The 20269-nt window shown below is 37.2% G+C and overlaps 1 protein-coding gene across 1 annotated transcript in view; it reads left to right on the top strand.

Annotated features, from left to right (window-relative positions):
• The window catches only part of fmn2b (formin 2b), a 98680-nt gene that overhangs the window by 66425 nt on the left and 11986 nt on the right, over positions 1-20269 (top strand). Inside the window, 3 exon segments of the mRNA XM_041251868.1 lie at positions 2630-2722; positions 13328-13379; positions 18883-19032. Coding sequence (XP_041107802.1) covers positions 2630-2722; positions 13328-13379; positions 18883-19032 — 295 coding nt within the window.

Genomic DNA, 20269 nt, shown 5'->3' with positions numbered 1-20269 from the left:
GCAGCAGTTTGTTTAAAATGGTCACTAGACTTCATTTAGCCGCCTTTTTAACATTTTTTTACATTTCCTGCAGGAATTTAGTTGCGAGATTAAACTGTATATAAATTGTATCATTCAAAGTGTCTGAACAGCAAGAGAGCTGTAAAATCTACAAAAATTGGAGCAGTGCGCACGCAAAAAGGACTAACTGTTTCCTGAACACATCCGTGCACATGCGGTCGTTTTTCTAGTCCAGCGACAACAACAAACATTTTGTGGTTAATATTATTCTAGCATGGTTCAAGATCTTGATCATGTTTTTGATAATTGAACAAAAAAAAAATTCCTTTTGATTTCAATCAAAAAAGGGAGCTATATCCATCACACTAACTAATCTTTCCCCATTAATTTATCCTTCTGACATTTGATGCAGCAACTGGTAACAGGTTTCAAAATTACTAGTTCGAGAAGTCGTCTCTCTCTCACACACACACACAGAGAGGACCATTTTGTCAGATTTCCCTGCCTTGTGGCCACTTTCCTTATACATACACATATACGTAACAAAGTACATGCATACACTCAGATACCATACATGCTGTTTACCCGAAACAAGGATGAATTTCTCTTGGTACCCTAGGTGACATGGAGCCAGTAGAAAAAGGGTTAACAAGCAGCATCTGCTCTGTGTGCAGACTTTTCTAAACCTAAACCAGATGAAAACTTTAGCCAGGCTTTCTAGTCAATCCATGAGTCATGTTTTACTGTCTTAACAACTCCAAACAAGGAACTGTCTCAGGAAACCCCTGAACCCTCTGCATCTTTTACAGTAAGTCAAGCGATGCAAAAAATGAGAAATGTATTCGACTGAAACGCATGCTTCCCTGCTTGCACTTTTACTATGGAAGAGACCTGCAGGTCCTGCTTTGAATTAGGAATGGGATACAGTTTGGGAGGTTAAATGCAGAGGTTACATTAGAGCAAGAAAGGATATGCAGTTATGTTGTCAAAACAAATGGCTGCCCCATCAATCTTTACGGATTTTATTGGGATTGTGAAGCAGTCTTAATTATTAGCTCCTTTTCTCAGCCACACAGTTTCTGGCACAAACTACAGCTTACTATTTTGAGTGTTGCAGACAGTCTGCCACGGAGCAGGCAGAGGGATAAATGTATGGAGAAGCATCTATTTCATGATATACAAGGAGATTTCAAAGGGGGATTAGCCCAGTGATTTATTCTGCAATTAAGCATACCTTACTTGATGTATCTCAGAAATGGGATAAAGTTTCTTTATTACTGGACTGCTGTAAAATATGTTTGTAGGGTTACTGTATTTTAGGCATATTCGTTAGAAGAAATGTATGTGGAGTGCTTTTGAAGTTTAATCGGGGACATATTAAAAGCTTACCTTTTGACTTTAATGTTTTATGTTTGTTTGTTTGTTAAAGCTGGTAAAAGCATCAACTGAATGTTATATAGCAGGGTTATCCACAGTGGGGTAACGGAACCGGGGGGCGCTGAGAAGGTTTCCGTGGGGCTGCAGCAGATACCGAGATATTTGCTCTCAAATGACCCAAATGAATACAAAGCTCCCCCTTTTTATAACACTGTAGTCAGGAGACATAGTTAAAAGTGCCTGCTTTTTGTGTTCCGCCTTATAATGAGAATAATAGTGTATTATACCTTATAGGGTGATTCAAAAGATACTGGACTCATGGGCTAACTATGCGTGTGGGTAACCATGATTTGATTTAAGTGTTTCTTTATTATTTATCAAGTATGACCATGTCAAAATACAGTGTGTTACACATTGGTTGTATTGCCTATACAGTACACGTACGTTATACACAAGATCATAATTATACCATATTTTCAGTGGTTTTTCCAATTAAATTTAAGTATCCACAAAGTGAACTGCATGCAAGGAAATCCTTTCATTTTATTCCAGCTTTTCACATCTTAGAGGAAGTGTCCTGTAATGTATTAGGACAATGTCAGAGGTGAAACAGCAACGATTAGGTGTCAAAGACCAGGTGATGAAATGTGGAAATCTGATTACATAGTTAAAAACACATTTAAAGATTTAAGACTGGCATGAAAGAGGAAAAACATAGTCTTATTTAAAATGTTTTTCTTTAACTATAGATGGACTTTGTGTGACCTTATCAAATTAGGTTTGTTTTTACATCTTGTCATTTTACAATATAACATACTTTCAGTCGCTTCTGTTTCCAGAGCTGCAGCAGTTGTTTTTTTTTTGTTTTAAATAGTGCTGTTCAGAAAAGTTTGGGCTTTTTCATGTTGTGCGGTTTCATCAAAGTATGTATGACAAAGCCTAGGAACTCAAATATGGAAATGACAAAAAGTTTGGTTCTATTACCGTGCGTGTGCAAAGACAGATTACCTCTGCGTAATAAAATAATTTTCATGGCATACAAATCTGTCTATACTATGACCTCTGTTTTACTGGTTTCAAAATTCGTCAGAATTTAAAATCAATAACAAATAAAATCAGAGACAAGGAATAACAGGAATTTATTTTGCAGTTCCATTTTGATGGTATTAAATTGTTTGGTAGGTGTTGCCATTTAATTGTGTTTTTTTTTATTATTATTTGTATCCCTGATATGGTGTTGCTTTTATTTCAGCATGCACAATTGAAACTGAAAAAGTCTGCCGCCTTTCTTCAGAAGATCACCTGCAGCCTTTCAAAGACAAAATGGAAGAATTTCTCAGTCAAGGTAAATGGCTGTAACACAGTGGTTGATGTATGTCCAAGATGTATGACTTGTGCGCATTAAAGCAAAGCCTTGTTTACTTGGTGTATCAGACCCAGTCAAATGGGTATTTTTATCATTTTTCCATCAACAGATGTGACTTTGTACATGTGTTTTGTCAGTAACTTTCAGTACTATAACATGACCCTTTGTGTTTTGAATAAGCTGTTTACAGGGCTAGAATATTTATTCCACATGTTGGGTATCCCAAATAAATCATATGATACATAGGAACATTTCATCGTGTCTGGAAGCTCCACTTTAGCCTTGCGAGACTGATATCGTTGGATTACATGAATGTCCATATTTAAACATGAGAATATAGAACATGTTTAATTGTGAAAGCCTGTACACTCTGGTGTAAACTTCTGTTTTGAAAGGTGTGCCCTCAAAGGCAATCCCAAGTGCAGCATATCCTGTGCTGTGTGAATTTCAAAATGAGGACTGAGAATGTTTCACAAATGTCTTGGCGTGAATAAACCATTAATTCACAATGTTCAACTTATATCTACTTTTTATCTCCAAAAATTGCACCACACATTCGTAAGATTCAATGAGAGTGCTTTGCTCTGACCCTGCATACTAAAGTTGTTTTGACTACATGTTGCTGAAAACCTTAGGCTCCTTGTACATACTTCCTGTTTTGTCAGGGATTCTCAGAAGTGTACAGTTGCTGTGAAATAATTAGTTGGTACTTGGCCTTTTTCCTCGAAGAAGTCTTGTGAAATATATGGAACGGTTTTTGACCTTTGTGTGAGTATGTGGTTTGGCCACTTTTTTTTTTTCTATTTATTTTTTAAATAGACATAGCTGAACACTTTCAATAGCTGTGTGTGTGCAATGTCATATTCTCTTAATAACTGGAAGTGAATCTAGGCTTCAAGTTAACCTTTTTTGTGATCTCTGAAGTGTCTGTAGACCATGGGATTTGTGACCCTATACCTTGGTACCCTATACCATTATTCTGTGCTTGTGACCCTTGAAATGGCCTTGGTGAAACACTGGCTGTACATCGGGCTTAGCTGTCTAGATATTTTCATCCACATAGCAGGTTATTTGGGATTTAAGACTAATCCGTGCTAGAATGGAGTTAGAAACTTTTTGTTCTTTTAATCTATCATTTTAAATTAGTACATTATAAAGGCATGGGTGTTGAATATTCACCCCAGCCCATAGCAGATTTTAATAAGGAAACTTTGCTTTCCATCACTGACATTGGGGCAGATACTTTCTTGTATGCTCAAAGGCTAATCGGCCTAAATTCTTTCAGTATCTGTGCTCCTCCTGTACAATGCTATTCTTTACTGTGTTAACCATCGGCTGAATCGGATATTTTTCACATCAGTTTTGCTTCATATTCACACATAACTTCATTAGAGATTCCTGTCCCCAGGGTGCACGTATGCCCCCCAGGAATGCGAAACCAAAACAGTAGCCCACCCCCACCACCCCCACCCCCCCCCCCAAACTTTCTTGAAAGAAATACACTGCCCAAATTACATGCATCTGTTTATTTAAAAAAACGAACAAAAAATAGCTTTTGGGGTGTGTCAGGATAGGAGTGGTGTGGATAAAGATACAATGTCTACAGCAGTGCTTGCATTTACAATGGGTCCTTTTTTATTTTGAAAACTATTCCTTCTACCAGCAGTGGAATCAGGAATCAAACGATGGGCTTGTAGTCCCAAACACGCACGGGTTGAGGGGGTGCAGGTGCTCGGAGAGCTGGAACAGATTGAGGTGATGTGGCAGTGCAGGTGCTCTGGGTGGTAGTGCTAGTCTGTAGCTTCAACTCCCGAGGTGTCAGTTTGCCAAACTACAACAAAAACAACGCTCCGACATCTTACTGTTCAGCATAATGGGGCCGTACCCCTGTAGCTGTGTCCCCTTTGTATTGCCAAACTCCTCCCTGTCATCCAGTGCTGCGTCACGCTCTATCTAATCGCTGTGTGCCCCACAGCTGATCACAGTAGATCTGTTTGGCAGTCTTACAGCTGCGCCCTTTCACCAAGATGGGCGACTTCCAGTTCCATCCTACCATCGAGTCAGCCCATTCCTGTGAAGGTGTGCCACCAGCCTTACTTAGCGCCCCTCCAGATCGGGAGGTAAATCTGCAGTTCAGATGAATGATGGCTTAATGAGAGCAGATTTTCTCCATGATCCTGAGAGCTGAACAAGGCTTTGATCAGGATGGCGCAGGTTTTTTGGGGGGGAATATTTTAATTGTTTGTAAAGACCACTTTTGCTGACAGGAACAAGAATTCATGGCAGGGTGTGAAAAAGCTGTTTTGAATGGACTGCCTGTCCGTTTTAAGAGTTCAGGGTCCAGAAATAGAAAAACAGGATTTTATGCTTTTTTTTTTTTTTAAATGATGATGATAAATAATAGTATCTATAATAAAACAAACTTAAATGAGATGGCTGCAATAATTGTCAATTAAATATGCAAGTAAAACCAAGATTAACCAAGATAAAAAAAAAAGTTTTTTTTTTTGGATTTTTTTTTTAAATCGCTAGACAACCCTAATCATAAATAAAATTTCGGCTATCTGAACATTAGTTTAAATATATCTAAAAACGTCTAATTTAAATAAAGCTTTATTTAAAGATATCTTGAAATCATTTTCAGGTATCTAAATAATTAAGATGGCTCTATACTGTATTTTAGATATTTAGAGATCCATTTATTAATCTGACATATCAATAAATGATCATTTGGCTTGCCATAGTCATTATCGTTGTTTTTGTATTTATTTGTTTGTTTGCTTGCTATGCATCCAGGAAATTTCATGTGACACCTGTCCATAAACCTCATCTTCTATTCCCTTTTTGCTTGAAGGAGATTTAGCTGTATTTATAAGAAAGTCGTGACATCTTCCATACTGTACACTTGTAGTTATCTGACCAGGGCAGCCATGAGATGATACGAATGAATGGCCTCTGTTCAATTGCTGTAAACAGAGACTGGTCTAATTTACCAGCATTGTTGGAATAAAAAAGATATACAGAAAGGGCATATACAAATGTGCTCACGTGGGACATTGATTTACAATATTACTGTTATCAGTCCACTATAAAAATAAAAAACCTGAAGTAGTTACAATCTGAGAATATTGATTAGTCGGGATCCAGTTGTATTTTAAGTGGTTACAGGCAAGGTAAGAAAAGTAATCAAGAGGCTATAAAACTATTTGCCACTGATTTAATTTTATACAAACACTAGGTAACTCATGTAAAAAGATCAATCGAAGGATTTAGTGTTGAGATCTGTAGATAAGTGATCTTTAAACTGGACATGTCAGGAGTACTTAGATGTGGCTCTGTCTTCAATTAAATGGAAGATTTGATAGTCCCCGAAAGGAAGGCTGAAGATCAGAGAGGGACGATGTATCTTGCCTTCTAATACTCAGAATTTTTTGGAAATGGTTCAGTAAACGGGCCCAAATCTAACAATGGTTTTTTTAGTCACCGTGGCAGAATCTGTATTCAAGTCCTTTATGACTGATACGGCCACATATTTATATATATATATATATATATATATATATATATATATATATATATATATATATATATATATATATATATATATATATATATATATATATGTATGTATATATATATATATATATATATATATATATATATATATATATATATATATATATATATATATAATGTGTGTGTGTGTGTGTGTCTGTGTATATATATTTATATATTACATACACACTGCTGTGCCAAAGTCTTAGAAATGTTGCATTTATCTACTGTAATGCATTATGAGCTTCAACAATTTAATCACATTTTCCACTAGTGTTTTCTACTATTATAACAACCTTGACTTGCACAAAGAAGGAGAAACAGCGAGTGGAATAGCTGCATCACTCGATTTTCAAGGTGTGGTATCCAAAGCATAATACAGAGAAACATCTGTAATTGACAGACCCAGGACTGGAAGATGCAAAAAGCTGTCTAATAAAGATGAGCAATACTTGAAGATAATATCCTTACGGAGTAGAAAGAAGGTGAGCATTGAATTGACAACAGAACTACAGGTATCATTGTCCATCCATTAACAGTCCAAAGCTCCTTTTGACCATTGCTCCATAGTCCAATATCTGTGTTCTTGTTCCACTTTCTTACCAGAGGTGTTCTTACTACAATTTTACAATTTACTACACTCTTGATTTCAAGAGTGACGACACCTGTTCCTTCTGCCAGTTCTGTTGTTTCAACACATCAATTCAACGCTTGTCTTCTTTCTATTTCTTAAGGATATTATCTTCAAGTATTGCTCATCCTTGTTAGACAGCTTTTTGGGTCTTCCAGTGCTGGGTTTGTCAATTACAGATGTTTCTTTGTACTTGTTGATTATGCTTTGGATACCACACCTTGAAAATCAAGTGGTGCAAGTTATTTCACTCAATCTTTCCTTCTTTATGCAAGTCAAGGTTGTTATAATAGTAGAAAACACTAGTGGAGGCTTTGAGTAAACTGTTGATACTCATAATGCATCAGAGTAGAAAAATGCAATATGTCTAAGACTTTTGCACAGCTATGTATGTATGTGATTGGTTAAAACCTCATAACATTACCAAAAATAGATATAACTATTGCCTTGTGACACTGTTTATGGTCAATAGATTTTGTTTCTACTTCTCTCCCTCCCATCATCACGCTGAGCGTCCTATACTTCACACACAAAAGCAAAATGCTGGACAAACCCGCATCTGGACATCGATTTTGTGACAACGCAAAATGAAATTACAAAACAAACATGCTGCAAACACTAAAATAGTCATAAAAGCTTTGTTTTGAGTGTTTCTATTCTGACATCCTAAAATCCAACAAATGCAACTTCACGATGTAAATAAATACAGCAGTTCTATGCCAAAAAATGCTAATGTACTATTTAAAACTAAAGCTTTATTTAATTATTGTAATTTTCTTAACTGATTCAGAAAACAAATATTTACTGCAGATCTTGGCTTATAGTGGGGGGAAAAATAAAGTCCCTTTAGGAACAACTATAGTTGCCTCCAGGTTCTTATCTCCGGGTTTCCCACTAAGCCTCCTCTCCAGTCATTTGCTATATATTTGTGTGTCAATGTCAATGTGGAGGCTTTTAACATATATAACTGTTTTAGGCTGAAGCATAAGACACTTGTATAGCAATTAACTTTACTGAGTCTCTATAGTCCGGTTTACTGTTTAACTGAGTGATAGGCACAGTTGAAAGCAAATCGGAAGTTGTTTATGTGCTATCGGAGTGGAAATGAAGTGGTCTGCCTTGTGGTTTGTGTGGTTCTATTCTTAGATAAGAATATAGGTACATACACACTCTCATTGAATCGCCATTCCCTTTTACTTAATGTTTCCGTAGCACTGCAACACAAAGAAGGTCTGTCCTCTGGGACGGACTCTCCCTGTAAATAACACAATGACCATATCAGCAGTGTTTGTCTAAATCACTGATAGCCAATTTAGCAGTTTATCAAATTGGATTAGTACTGTATTTGAGTACTGTCGGAGGATTTCACTGAACATTTCTCTCTCTCTCTCTCTCTGTGTTTGTATGCATGCATGTATGTGTGTGTGTGTGTATGTATGTATGTGTATGTGTGTGTGTGTGTATATATATATATATATATATAATATATATTATATATATAGTTATCTATATATATCTATATATAATATATATATCAGTCTCAAGATGCAGTGTTGTCAGACCTCGAATAATGCAAATAAAACAAGTTCAGATTCATTTTTAAACAACACAATACTAATGTTTTAACTTAGGAAGAGTTCAGAAATCAATATTTGGTGGAATAACCCTGATTTTCAAGCACAGCTTTCATGCGTCTTGGCATGCTCTCCACCAGTCTTTCACATTGATGTTGGGTGACTTTATGCCACTCCTGGCGCAAAAATTCAAGCAGCTCGGCTTTGTTTGATGGCTTGTGACCATCCGTCTTCCTCTTGATCACATTCCAGAGGTTTTCAATGGGGTTCAGGTCTGGAGATTGGGCTGGCCATGACAGGGTCTTGATCTGGTGGTCCTCCATCCACACCTTGATTGACCTAGCTGTGTGGCATGGAGCATTGTCCTGCTGGAAAAACCAATCCTCAGAGTTGGGGAACACTGTCAGAGCAGAAGGAAGCAAGTTTTCTTCCAGGACAACCTTGTACTTGGCTTGATTCATGCGTCCTTCACAAAGACAAATCTGCCCGATTCCAGCCTTGCTGAAGCACCCCCAGATGAGTCCAGTTTTCAGCTTTGCCCAACACCTGGTCGTCTAATGGTTAGACGGAGACCTGGAGAGGCCTACAAGCCGCAGTGTCTCGCACCCACTGTGAAATGTGGTGGAGGATCGGTGACGATCTGGGGGTTCTTCAGCAAGGCAGGAATCGGGCAGTTTGGAATGAATCAAGCCAAGTACAAGGTTGTCCTGGAAGAAAACTTGCTTCCTTCTGCTCTGACAATGTTCCCCAACTCTGAGGATTGGTTTTTCCAGCAGGACAATCAAGGTGTGGATGGAGGACCACCAGATCAAGACCCTGTCATGGCCAGCCCAATCTCCAGACCTGAACCTCATTGAAAACCTCTGGAATGTGATCAAGAGGAAGATGGATGGTCACAAGCCATCAAACAAAGCCGAGCTGCTTGAATTTTTGCGCCAGGAGTGGCATAAAGTCACCCAACATCAATGTGAAAGACTGGTGGAGAGCATGCCAAGACGCATGAAAGCTGTGCTTGAAAATCTGGGTTATTCCACCAAATATTGATTTCTGAACTCTTCCTAAGTTAAAACATTAGTATTGTGTTGTTTAAAAATGAATCTGAACTTATTTTCTTTGCATTATTCGAGGTCTGACAACACTGCATCTTTTTTGTTATTTTGACCAGTTGTCATTTTCTGCAAATAAATGCTCTAAATGACAATATTTTTATTTGGAATTTGGGAGAAATGTTGTCAGTAGTTTATAGAATAAAAAATGTTCATTTTAACCAAACACATACCTATAAATAGTAAAACCAGAGAAACTGATAATTTATTTGATCCATCTTAATATGTTCCAGAGCTGTGTGTGTGTATGTGTGTGCATATATATATATATATGTGTGTGTGTGTGTGTGTGTAATATATATATATATAATAAAATAAAATAAAATTGGCCTCTAAACTTGTGTAAATAGTTTAATGGGCGGAGACAAATTTATTTGCCGCCAATGCTAATGATCCTGTCAAATACTCGTAGTCCAAACACACAGTAAATGTATTGCATTTAGTTCTGACCCACAAGTGCTGTCCTGAGGCTTGTAAAATGTTAACAGGTCTAAAGAGACTGTAAGAGATGATGAGGGTCGTAAGTCTTGTTCTATAAAGTGGAAGTTATCATTCACAGTTGGCTGCGTTCTGCAGTGTTTGCGTGGTGCCTTATGCAGGTCGTCTTATAGAGGACTCCACTGCCTACATTAAAGAATGCATTACATGTTTCTGAATCTTGAGCGTTAACTGTTCCGTATTTATGGGATTCAGAAACTACATTCTGCACATATTTTTAACCCAGGATCTGGAATTGATAGTCTGGGATCTAGACTGTACAGGCAGCCACATCAGTAACATGTTTGCCATTATGTGTCACTGTTAATCAACAAAGATATGTACACAAATAGAGAAGAACGGTGACCAATCCTGCAGTTAATTACATGAAATTATTGTGAAACTTGAGACGATTAACATTTTTTTTTTGTTCTTACTTATATCGGGTAAAGAAACAACAAGTATACTAATAATAACTTAATTGTCTATGAATGGCTTAAACCTGAACTATGTAGCATAAATTACTAATGTGATTTGCATAATTTTAAAAATGTTTAAAGTAATAATTTAGTTATTTATGGATATACAGATACACAGATTTTCAGAGTAATTCTCTTTTTAAGATGTTTTTTAGATAGCGGGTATTCAATAATATGGCAATTAACATCTTCACAATGTTTTTAAAAGCAGATTGGTGAGGAAAATTTGCTTTCGATTTACACAATTAGAGTACTAATCAGTAACAATTCTGGCAGAGTTTTTTAATATAGAACATGTTGTGATCAAACTAAAACCATATTTTGTCTATAGTTATGTTTGGGCTTTCTTTTATCCTTTGGATATAAAATCATTTTGACTTTAGAAATGTAGTGCATTTTTGGGCTTGTGGTTTTGGGCAGGATTTAACCTCTGATTTAAAATAAGTACGTATCCCATATCAATTCTTTAACACTTACGGGTTTGTACATTGTGCAAGTAGCTCTTTAATTATGATTCTATTAATAACTTACGTTTTATAATGTGGTTTTATTTTTCTACTATCAGTTGTACTTTTGTCAATTTACTGCATTATTCCACAGCTCTGTGCACTCTGCATCACTATATATTGCATACTTAAATTACCGTAAAAAATAAAAGTTGATTTTCTGGGCATTTTTGCGGGGCCCTTAAAAGGGTGGAGTGACTAATAAACCGGTGTGACGGAAGCGCCAGTGTGTCTGATATTGAACTATTGTACCAGAGCCACGAGGGGATTTCTGCAGCCGTGGCTCACACAAAGTACTGTACCAGTGCCACAAGGGATTACTGCAGCCGTGGCTCTCACAAACTACTGTACCAGAGCCACAAGGGGATTTACTGCAGCCATGGCTCACACAAACTTCACTGTCAACAACTCGATTTTATTTTTTCAGGATCTATAGCATTCAGTTGATATTGCTAGGTTTAAAAAAAACAAAAAACACAAACACTAATTAAGTTTTAATTTGTTACACTCAGTACCCTTAATCATTTTGAATGTTAAACACAAGCGCTCAGACTCTTGACTGACCTCCTGTCAAACGTCACAGCTATACTGCTTCACTGTTAACACAATAGTTGTCAATCCTCCTATGAATTTTCCTTATTCTCAAACTCCCGAGCCACTGATTTGTCAACATTGAGACTGAACCTGCCCCTGGGAATAATAGAAAACGGCTATTGGTTAGAAAGCAGAGTAGTAAACTTTTCAAGTCTTCGTGTTTGTTGTAACTGCGATGTTATAAAAATGCTACTGAACAGGTTTGAAATTGCTTGTTGAATTTGCCGAAATACATGATAATCCCAGTGCTGAAAAAACAGTATGTGACTGAACAACATAAAATGGGAAAGGAAAAACAAGCTGATAGGAGGAAAGTGTTTATGGCCTGATAAACAATGTATTTCTACAGATGGAAATTGAATGCCATTGTGCTGCATCATGTGCAACACTAACATGTTTTGTTTATTTATTTAAATTTTTTGCTTTAATTGGTGAAGCAGCAGTGTTTTAATACTTTCTTTTAAATTAAAGTGATACGACGAATTTGTAAAAGCCAATGCAGCGGGAACTATTGTCCGAGGATGGTTTTGGAAAGAAATGTTCAGTAAAGCATAGAAGATCTGTTCTTTAACTTGTTTGGGTACTTGATAAGCTAAAATAAAATGCAGTTAGTTTTCATACAGATGTTTATACTTCTTGATTTTTTATTTTATTTTTTTACTTAATTTGAAAACAAGTTGTTTCTAGCAGTTTAAAAATGAAAAATAACAGAAATTATTAATGGAATAAAATGTTGCAAACAAGGGTTATTTCAAAACTAAACCTTTGCATCTTTCTTTCTTTATCGGTGTTGAGCATGTAGGCAGGGCCAGATTAACCCATCACATGGGCCCTAGGCAAGAATACACGTGCAGGCCCCCTACCCCTGAACAAACAGCCACACATGACACACACACACCCCTCTATATACATTCTAGCACTTTTATATCTAGTGCTCCACCCTTTTGCAGCAGGTAGAATTCTCAGTTTGAAGTTTTGAGCCACTGAATGAATCTGACAGAAAATTAAACTATAGGAAAAAGCAGCGGGACTTAGGCACAGGAATATCGCACATGTACGTCCAGCGATTTTAAACTCAAAAAAGGTGTTTTCCTAAAATTAGTCTTAAAGGGGGGAGCAATTTTTACACCAGTGCGACTTATAAAACGATTTTTACAGTACCCACATGAAAGCACATTTCCTTATTCTGGCCAAACACACCTGCTTATGATAAAGCAGCAGAAGGTTTTGAAATAAATATTTTTTCTATTTAGCGCTACAGAAAGTATTGTTCTATGTTTTATGACTTGTTCCAGATTATATCCTCTTCAGTCACGCCGTGCATAACCGTACCACGCTAAATTACCTATCTATGTATCTATTTGAAAAAAACATATATGCATTCTAAAAGTTTTGGCAGGACAACTTCTCCAACTCCAAAGAGCTCACACAAACTGTTTTAAAGTTTCATAAAATTAATTTTTAAAAAAACATGACCGAAGGGGATATTAAAGCGATTCAGAATTTTAAAAAAAAATTAGTAGGCCTGTGTATAGATAGGTGATCAGATTCTATATCAAACATAATAGTTAATGTAAGTAATTGGTACAAGACTAATAATTATTTCTAAGGGCAAGAGGAAAACTAATATTATTCTTAATTTGTGTATTTTATTTATTACAGCAAAAATTGATCTAGAGACTCAGGAGAAACAACTGACCGAAACCCACAAAAGGTAAGAAATTACTAATCCAAAGAATGCTGGAATACAGACTACTGGATGTGGGAACCTGTTCCATATTTGACTGTGTGAAATAAGTCCTAATTTACATTGGACAGGTGTCCAAGTCACTGGACCAACACAACACGGCTGATTCCAGTTTAAATTAAGGGCGATTTGAAGTGTTGTACTTCTGTATCTCTTTGTAACACAGGAGGAGAGGAAAGTGACACACACACACACACCTTCAGTCTCCAGTGCTCATTACTTGCTCTAAAAAATTAATTACTCAAGGTCAAGTTTTTAATGCAAAATCGCAGTTTTGAGAGTGTAATTGCATACACCTATGTAGTGGGATTTGTTGTGGATCTCTTACCAATTCATTTAGGCTATTTGAAAGAAAATGTCAAATGTATTTTATATAGTTTGTTCTGGGGAGATGGAACAAGATTAGCCTAGAAACCTGTTAACTCCTCAAATGCATTGCTCTCTAAATTGAGTGTTTTGGACAGGATTGTTGCGCATTCCTGTACATTCACTTGCCTTTGTATTCATAGTAGATTAAAATAGTTATTTATATAACCTGAATCATTGCCTTTGTAAACAAGACTGCATACAAGTGTTTGTTTTTTGGCAGTTAAGATCATTTTAGCCACTCTATAGATTTTCAGGTTTAGCAAACTCAAAATGAGTAGAACTCAATGCTTTACAATAAGCTAATATTGGCAAATGCTTTGCTTGTGTTGATAAATTGCATTGACTTGTTTTGCTTGATATAAATCCATTCCGGAAAATACTGTGTCCTCAAATATGTTTAATTTTTAGTGCATCACATGTATTCGATAAACTGGCTGTATTTATTACTTGGTCACAAATACAACAACCTTAGTATCTAAATTGATTCTCGATGCTTTTGGACGAGGAATGCATCAGTTGGTCTCTTATAGTTGTGACGAGTATTTTAAAGGCTTGTAAAAGGGGAAAGATTTTTCACCATCTAGTTTGAGTTTATTTTCTGTTTATTCTACATTCTTGTTTATTTTAACTGGGAGGGAATTTTAAAGTTATGTACTAATACTGTTTGTCAATCAGTCATATTTTGTATAGTACCTTTTCATAGTGGTCCACCATCACAAAGCGCTTTACAAGATACAGTAAAAAAAACAATGCATAATACATTAACTATAGTGAAAAACAATGCATAATACATTAAATACAAGGTTAGGATGTGAATTTTAAAACCTTGTGGATGCCTATATGATATAGAATCATAAGAATACAGTGAAAGATCAGCAAGTAGCAGACACCAACAGTGTGCGTATGTCATGTAGTTATTGCATTTATATAGTGCTTTTTATACACTTTTCTGTACAGTACATAGCAGAAAGAAACTAACTACAATACATTTGTATAGCATGTCATGCATACAACTGCCACAGTCAGAACATTTAAATAACAGTATACACAATACAAAAACAGCCATTTTGTCTTGACTTGAAAACTGTAATGGTCCCAGCTTACCTGACAAACAAAGGCAGAGCATGCCATAATTTAGGAGCTCTATAAGAAAAAGCCCTACTTCCCCCGTGTTACTTTTGTTGACCCTAGGAATAACCAGCAGCCCCGCATCCTGTGATCTCAGAGTGCGGTTTGGAAGATACAGGGTCAGTAAATCCTGCAAATAACTAGGTTCTAATTCATTCAGGGTCTTGTAAGTTAAACAGCAAAATCTTACAATCAATTCTATACTGCACAAGGAGCCAATGTGAAGAGGCCAAAACAGGGGTAATATGTTCACTTTTCCTGGTTTTAGTCAGAATTCTAGTGGTGGTATTCTGAACAATCTGCAAGTGGGATACCACACGCTTTGGGACACCAGAAAGTGCATTACAATAATCAGTTCTAGATGAAACAAAGGCATGCGTTAGTCTCTCGGCATCATATACCGAAATAATTGCTCTAAGTTTAGCTATATTTCTCAAGTAGTAAAAAGATACTTTAGTAACTTCTCTAATATGAGTCTCAAATGTTAGATCAGGATCAAAGATGACCTCCAAAATCTTAATTTCTAGTTTAAGTTTTGATGAGAGACTACAAGAGTCAAGCTCATGTAATCTCACATTTCCTTTTGGTTGATTCTGTGATCCCACTAGCATAACCTCTGTTTTATCTGAATTCAACATTATGAAATTGTGATATCCAATGCTTGATACCTAAGGCAAGTATCTAATAATGAGCATACGATACAGTGAAAAATCACAAGTAGCAAAGACACAACAGCTAATAACATATGTCAGGCTTACAGCATGGAAAGCAAGAGCGAACAAGTGGGTCTTGAGTTGATTTTAAAGCAAGCGACAGTGGGAGCATCACACACCAAAGCTGGGAGAGAGTTCCAGAATCAGAGCCATGAAGCTAAACGGGTGTTCTCCAAGTGTGCTGCACTTTTGTTTGGGGATAAGAAGCAGGCCAGTCCGAGGACCTCAGCTTGCTGGCAGGGACGTAGCGGGTCAGCAGGTTGAAGAGGTACTCAGGATTTGTGTGATGAAGGGCATTGTAGGTGAGCAGAAGAATTAGTCCTGAACTTTACAGGTAGCCAGTGCAGCTGGGCAAGATGGACGGGGAGGGGGGGTTGGTGATGTGTTCACGTTTTTTAAATCTGATAAGGGTCCTGGCGGCGGCATTTTGAACTAGTTGCAGTCAGTTGATGCCGTGTGCCGGAAGACGAGTGAATGCAAGCCAAAAGCCAGACCATGGTAGAGGGACATCCAGGGTTTAAGTAGAGCTGGGTGTCATCAGCATAAGAGTTCAACAACATGAGGCTATGTTGGCAGATGAGGGTGACCCAAGGGAAACATGTAGATGTTGGAGAAGAGGCCCAAGAACAAACCATTGAAGGACACCACAAGTGACTGGGTTTGCGACTGCATCCAGCATAGAAAACAGACAGAGAAACAGGTTCCAGAGATCGCAGCATACTTCTAAAGGCAATTAAGAAGAATGCTATTTATCTGTGGTGTCAAAAACGGGTGTGAGTGGGGACATTGACAGATTCTGAGAGAGATCAAGACAGTCCAGGAGTGTGTTAGTCGGTCACTAGGGAGGGAAGAAGACACTTCAACATAAATGTTGAAGTCACCTAGAAGTAGGATTTTGTCAGAAGTGCAGATGAGGGAGAGGAATTCCGAAAACTCGGCAATAAAAGTTGAGTTATTCTTTGGGTGAGGGACAGGGGAGAGGGGAGATTGATGGCAAGATGCTCAAATGAAGAAAAGGCAGGCAAAGAAAGCGAGCGCAGAATTAGCAATAACAGCAGTGCCCCCGCCTCTGCCAGTTAGGCGAGGTTTGTCAAAGAGGGAATAGCCATTTGGAGTGGCTAGATGTAGCGAGTGCATTATTGTTTACAGAGTGCCAGGTTTCAGCTAGACACAGGAGATCAAGATTGACATCAGTTACAAGTTCGCTGAGAAGTAGAAATTTGTTAGTTGGAGAATGATAATTGAAAAAGGAGATTTTGTAGCAGGCAGTGTAGGGGGAGAAGGAGTTAGTAGAGGTATCTGGAGCTGGTACTTGCCAGTGTTCATTCTAGAGAGGAGAAAGAGTGAGCACGATTTGTCCAGGGGATCCAGGCGTTAAGTGTCAGAGTGGGAATGAGGCCTCCTAGTAGCCATTGGGAGAGATTTGGAAAAGGACCTCGCACTGACTGCCATAGCTCAGACCTACCTTGGACATTTGGCCCTTCAACTGACTGACGCTTAGTCCGGCTGGTGTTTCAAGACACTTTGCCAATTTATACTGTCCTGCAGGTCTAGAGCTGGTCCAGTTTACACGCTTCAATCTACCACCGCTCTAAACACTTTAGAAAATGAATTACTTCAACCAGCTGATGTGTTTAGATCAGTAAACTAGCATTTAAATTTGCTTACCAATCACAGTGTTCATGCATACAGTCAAACCTGTATTAAAGACCACAGAATTTAATCATGTATAATAATGGGTTTGTCATTTATCACATTCTGACTTGAATTATTTTTTTAGTTAATGTTTAAAACAGTTAAATCTGGGGTATGAAGTTTGTCCCTGCATAGACTTTGAAAAAAGACATTGGATACATTATAAATAGGGCTTTAACTGTTTGGTTGAAAAAGGAGATTTTGTAGCAGGCAGCCAAATCTACTTTCCTTTTAAATGTTAATTTAGTTGTTGTTAAGCTGTCTCTGCATCCTAATAGAGAACATTACTGATTTAAAGACAGGTTTTAAAATTATGAAGAGATTTTAAATGATGGACTTGCTATAAGTACTCTGTTAAACAAGTAAAAATAACAAAAACACAACGATAAACATTCCTCATTTTTCAATTTGTCCATTTTTCATTAAGTATATGAAAAACTACAAGTTACACATTTCTATCATTTTAGCACAGCTAATGCTTGGCACCATTAATGCTTCGTTAAGAGACAGGTTTTCCAGGCTGCTCCTAGACATCCTCGGATAAAATAAAGGCATACTAGAGGTCTGTGTTTATCTAGCTTAGGGAGGCAGACAGGTCAGGCTCCAGCCTCTTAACACTTGTGTGATGCAGAGTTTATTTACAGAGCTTCATAAAGTTCATTACCTTGTAATATTGATCAACTGCAGAAGTCGGTGGGGAGTAGACTCCTCTGTTGAAGCATATTCTCTAAATAGAATAATTAATGTTCATGCAGTATCACTGGTGTAGCATTTACAAATTAAACTTTGCCAAGTTCATAGGTTTATCTGCCAATCGACTTGTAAACAGTGATGTTTTGCCTGAGAGCATATATACTTAATGACCTGCCACAAATGTTTTTTTTTGTTTTTTTAATGTACACATGTAGATTTAATCTGAACACACTCCATTAAAAAATGATGTGGTACAGTGTTGTCCTATAAACAGTGTGTTTTTATATTAATTAAAGCTGTGCTATTCTTGATGACCATTATATTCTCAAACCAGGGTATGATTTTAATTTTTGTATTGATTCCTCACCTTTGGGTGAATGGATGACTAATCGTCTGACTTCATTCTAGTTGAGAATGCCTAAAATTATTGTAAGATGAAGCTGTGCAATGAGAAGGAACTTACTGGGTCAACAGGCATGGCTTAAAACAGTGTTAAGCTAGACACGCTAGTCACGTGATTGACACTATGCTGATGCATGCTGAAAACATCTATCTTTGTAACCAAGATGACGTGAATGATTTGCATTGTATTTGCTTTAAGGTACTGACCTTGGTTTTTTAATGCACTAGCTGTCCATCAAATAGGAGTCATGCAGAAAGGTTGTGCTACAAAGTCTTTAAAGACGGGAGAATTTTCATGCATTAAAATTAATTGTATGTATATCTATAGATATCTATATCTCGCTCAGACTTCCTTTTGTATTAAACCTGCAACCCCTTCAGTGTTATCCCACTTGCCTATCATGATAGTTGCATCATTTTAGTATTTTTAAAATTGTATTTATTTATTTTATTTATTTTCTACCTTTCAGCTTCTTGGAAATAACTGTTTACTACTTAATGAAGCCCAAAATGGGGGAAAAGGAAGTGTCTACCAATACGTTCTTCACTGTGTGGCATGAATTCTGCACTGATTTTAAAGACTCATGGAAGAAAGAAAATAAACTCATCCTTCAAGAAAGGTAATAACTGACTTTTGGATTACATTTTTATTATGGTTCTACTATCTTATCTTGCTTGTATGTAACAACTGTATGCCGTTTTAGGAATCTGTAATTACACAATTAAAATATACTAAATATATATAAATATATGTTCAGAATGCTAATGGGTTAATTATTTTGATTTGTTTAGTGTATGTTTTAAAGACCTGGTTTCAACCAACAGCTCCCATGATATTATTGCAACAATGTGGGGTCCCTAGTAGCTCAACCTAGTAAAAGCAGTGCCACTTAGAGTGGTGAGTGATGCAAGCGAGTTTCGAATCCACCTCCCGCTTTGGATGGGTTTGCACAGGGATTGGTGAATTGTCCTTTGCGCCCCCTTAGGGTTGGGGAGGAGTATTAGCTGGGCATAGTTCACCTCTGCTTGCTTTTGAGACCCCTACTGGTCAGGCGCTCCACAAATCCAGGCAGACTTGCCTTAGCCTTTTAAGGATCAAATGTTTTTCAGTGGGATTCTCCCCAAGACCATGGCTTTTTTGGCTGTAGGTAATTCATCTTGGAATTGAGGTCCTTTTTTTCAGAACACCATATAACATTATATAAAATACCCCAACCCCCCCCCCCCCCCCCAATGCACGCCACAGTGATGTCACAAAAAACCAGGCAGAGAAATTCAGTTCCTCCCCCATCAATGATATGTGTTAATGAGCTATATTGCAAAGAATGGTGGCCCAGTAAGTCAAAGAAATCAAGTGCATTTTGCATGGTGTTTATACAATCGTGATCCTTAAAGGGTTAAAGGTCCAATAGCTTTAAACATCATTTGCTTGGGTCCAGTGGATAAAAAGAGCTGATTGGTTTGATAGCAGGAGGTTTCCTGTTGAGCTTCTGGTTGGTAAGTGTGTTGCAGCTCTGAGGTGACAATTTTAAGTAAAGTAAAAATAAAATAATAAAAATACTTTTGCATTATTTTCAACTGAGAATTGTTGTCACCACTGCAACAACGCATGCTCTCTGGATGGATCTGAAAGAAAATATATGTAGCCTTTAAGTATTGGGTTCACTAGCGTTCATGAATAAAAAGGTGAGCAACTGACAAACCTCCAGGAATGCGTAGCTTAGCGCTCAGTAAAATGTTTTAAATAGTTCTCTGCCATAAAACCTCAAACGCTTCACTGTGGAAACATTCTCCTTTTTGGTTTCATTCTTCTGTCATTGTTTAGACTTCAGTGGTTGATTTATTGTTTTTTTCAGC

This window comes from Polyodon spathula, chromosome 6, assembly GCF_017654505.1.
Source record: "Polyodon spathula isolate WHYD16114869_AA chromosome 6, ASM1765450v1, whole genome shotgun sequence".
In the NCBI taxonomy this organism is placed as follows: Eukaryota; Metazoa; Chordata; class Actinopteri; order Acipenseriformes; family Polyodontidae; genus Polyodon; species Polyodon spathula.
Note: the sequence above shows the minus strand (reverse complement) of the source record. Positions and strands in the feature narration are given on the sequence as shown.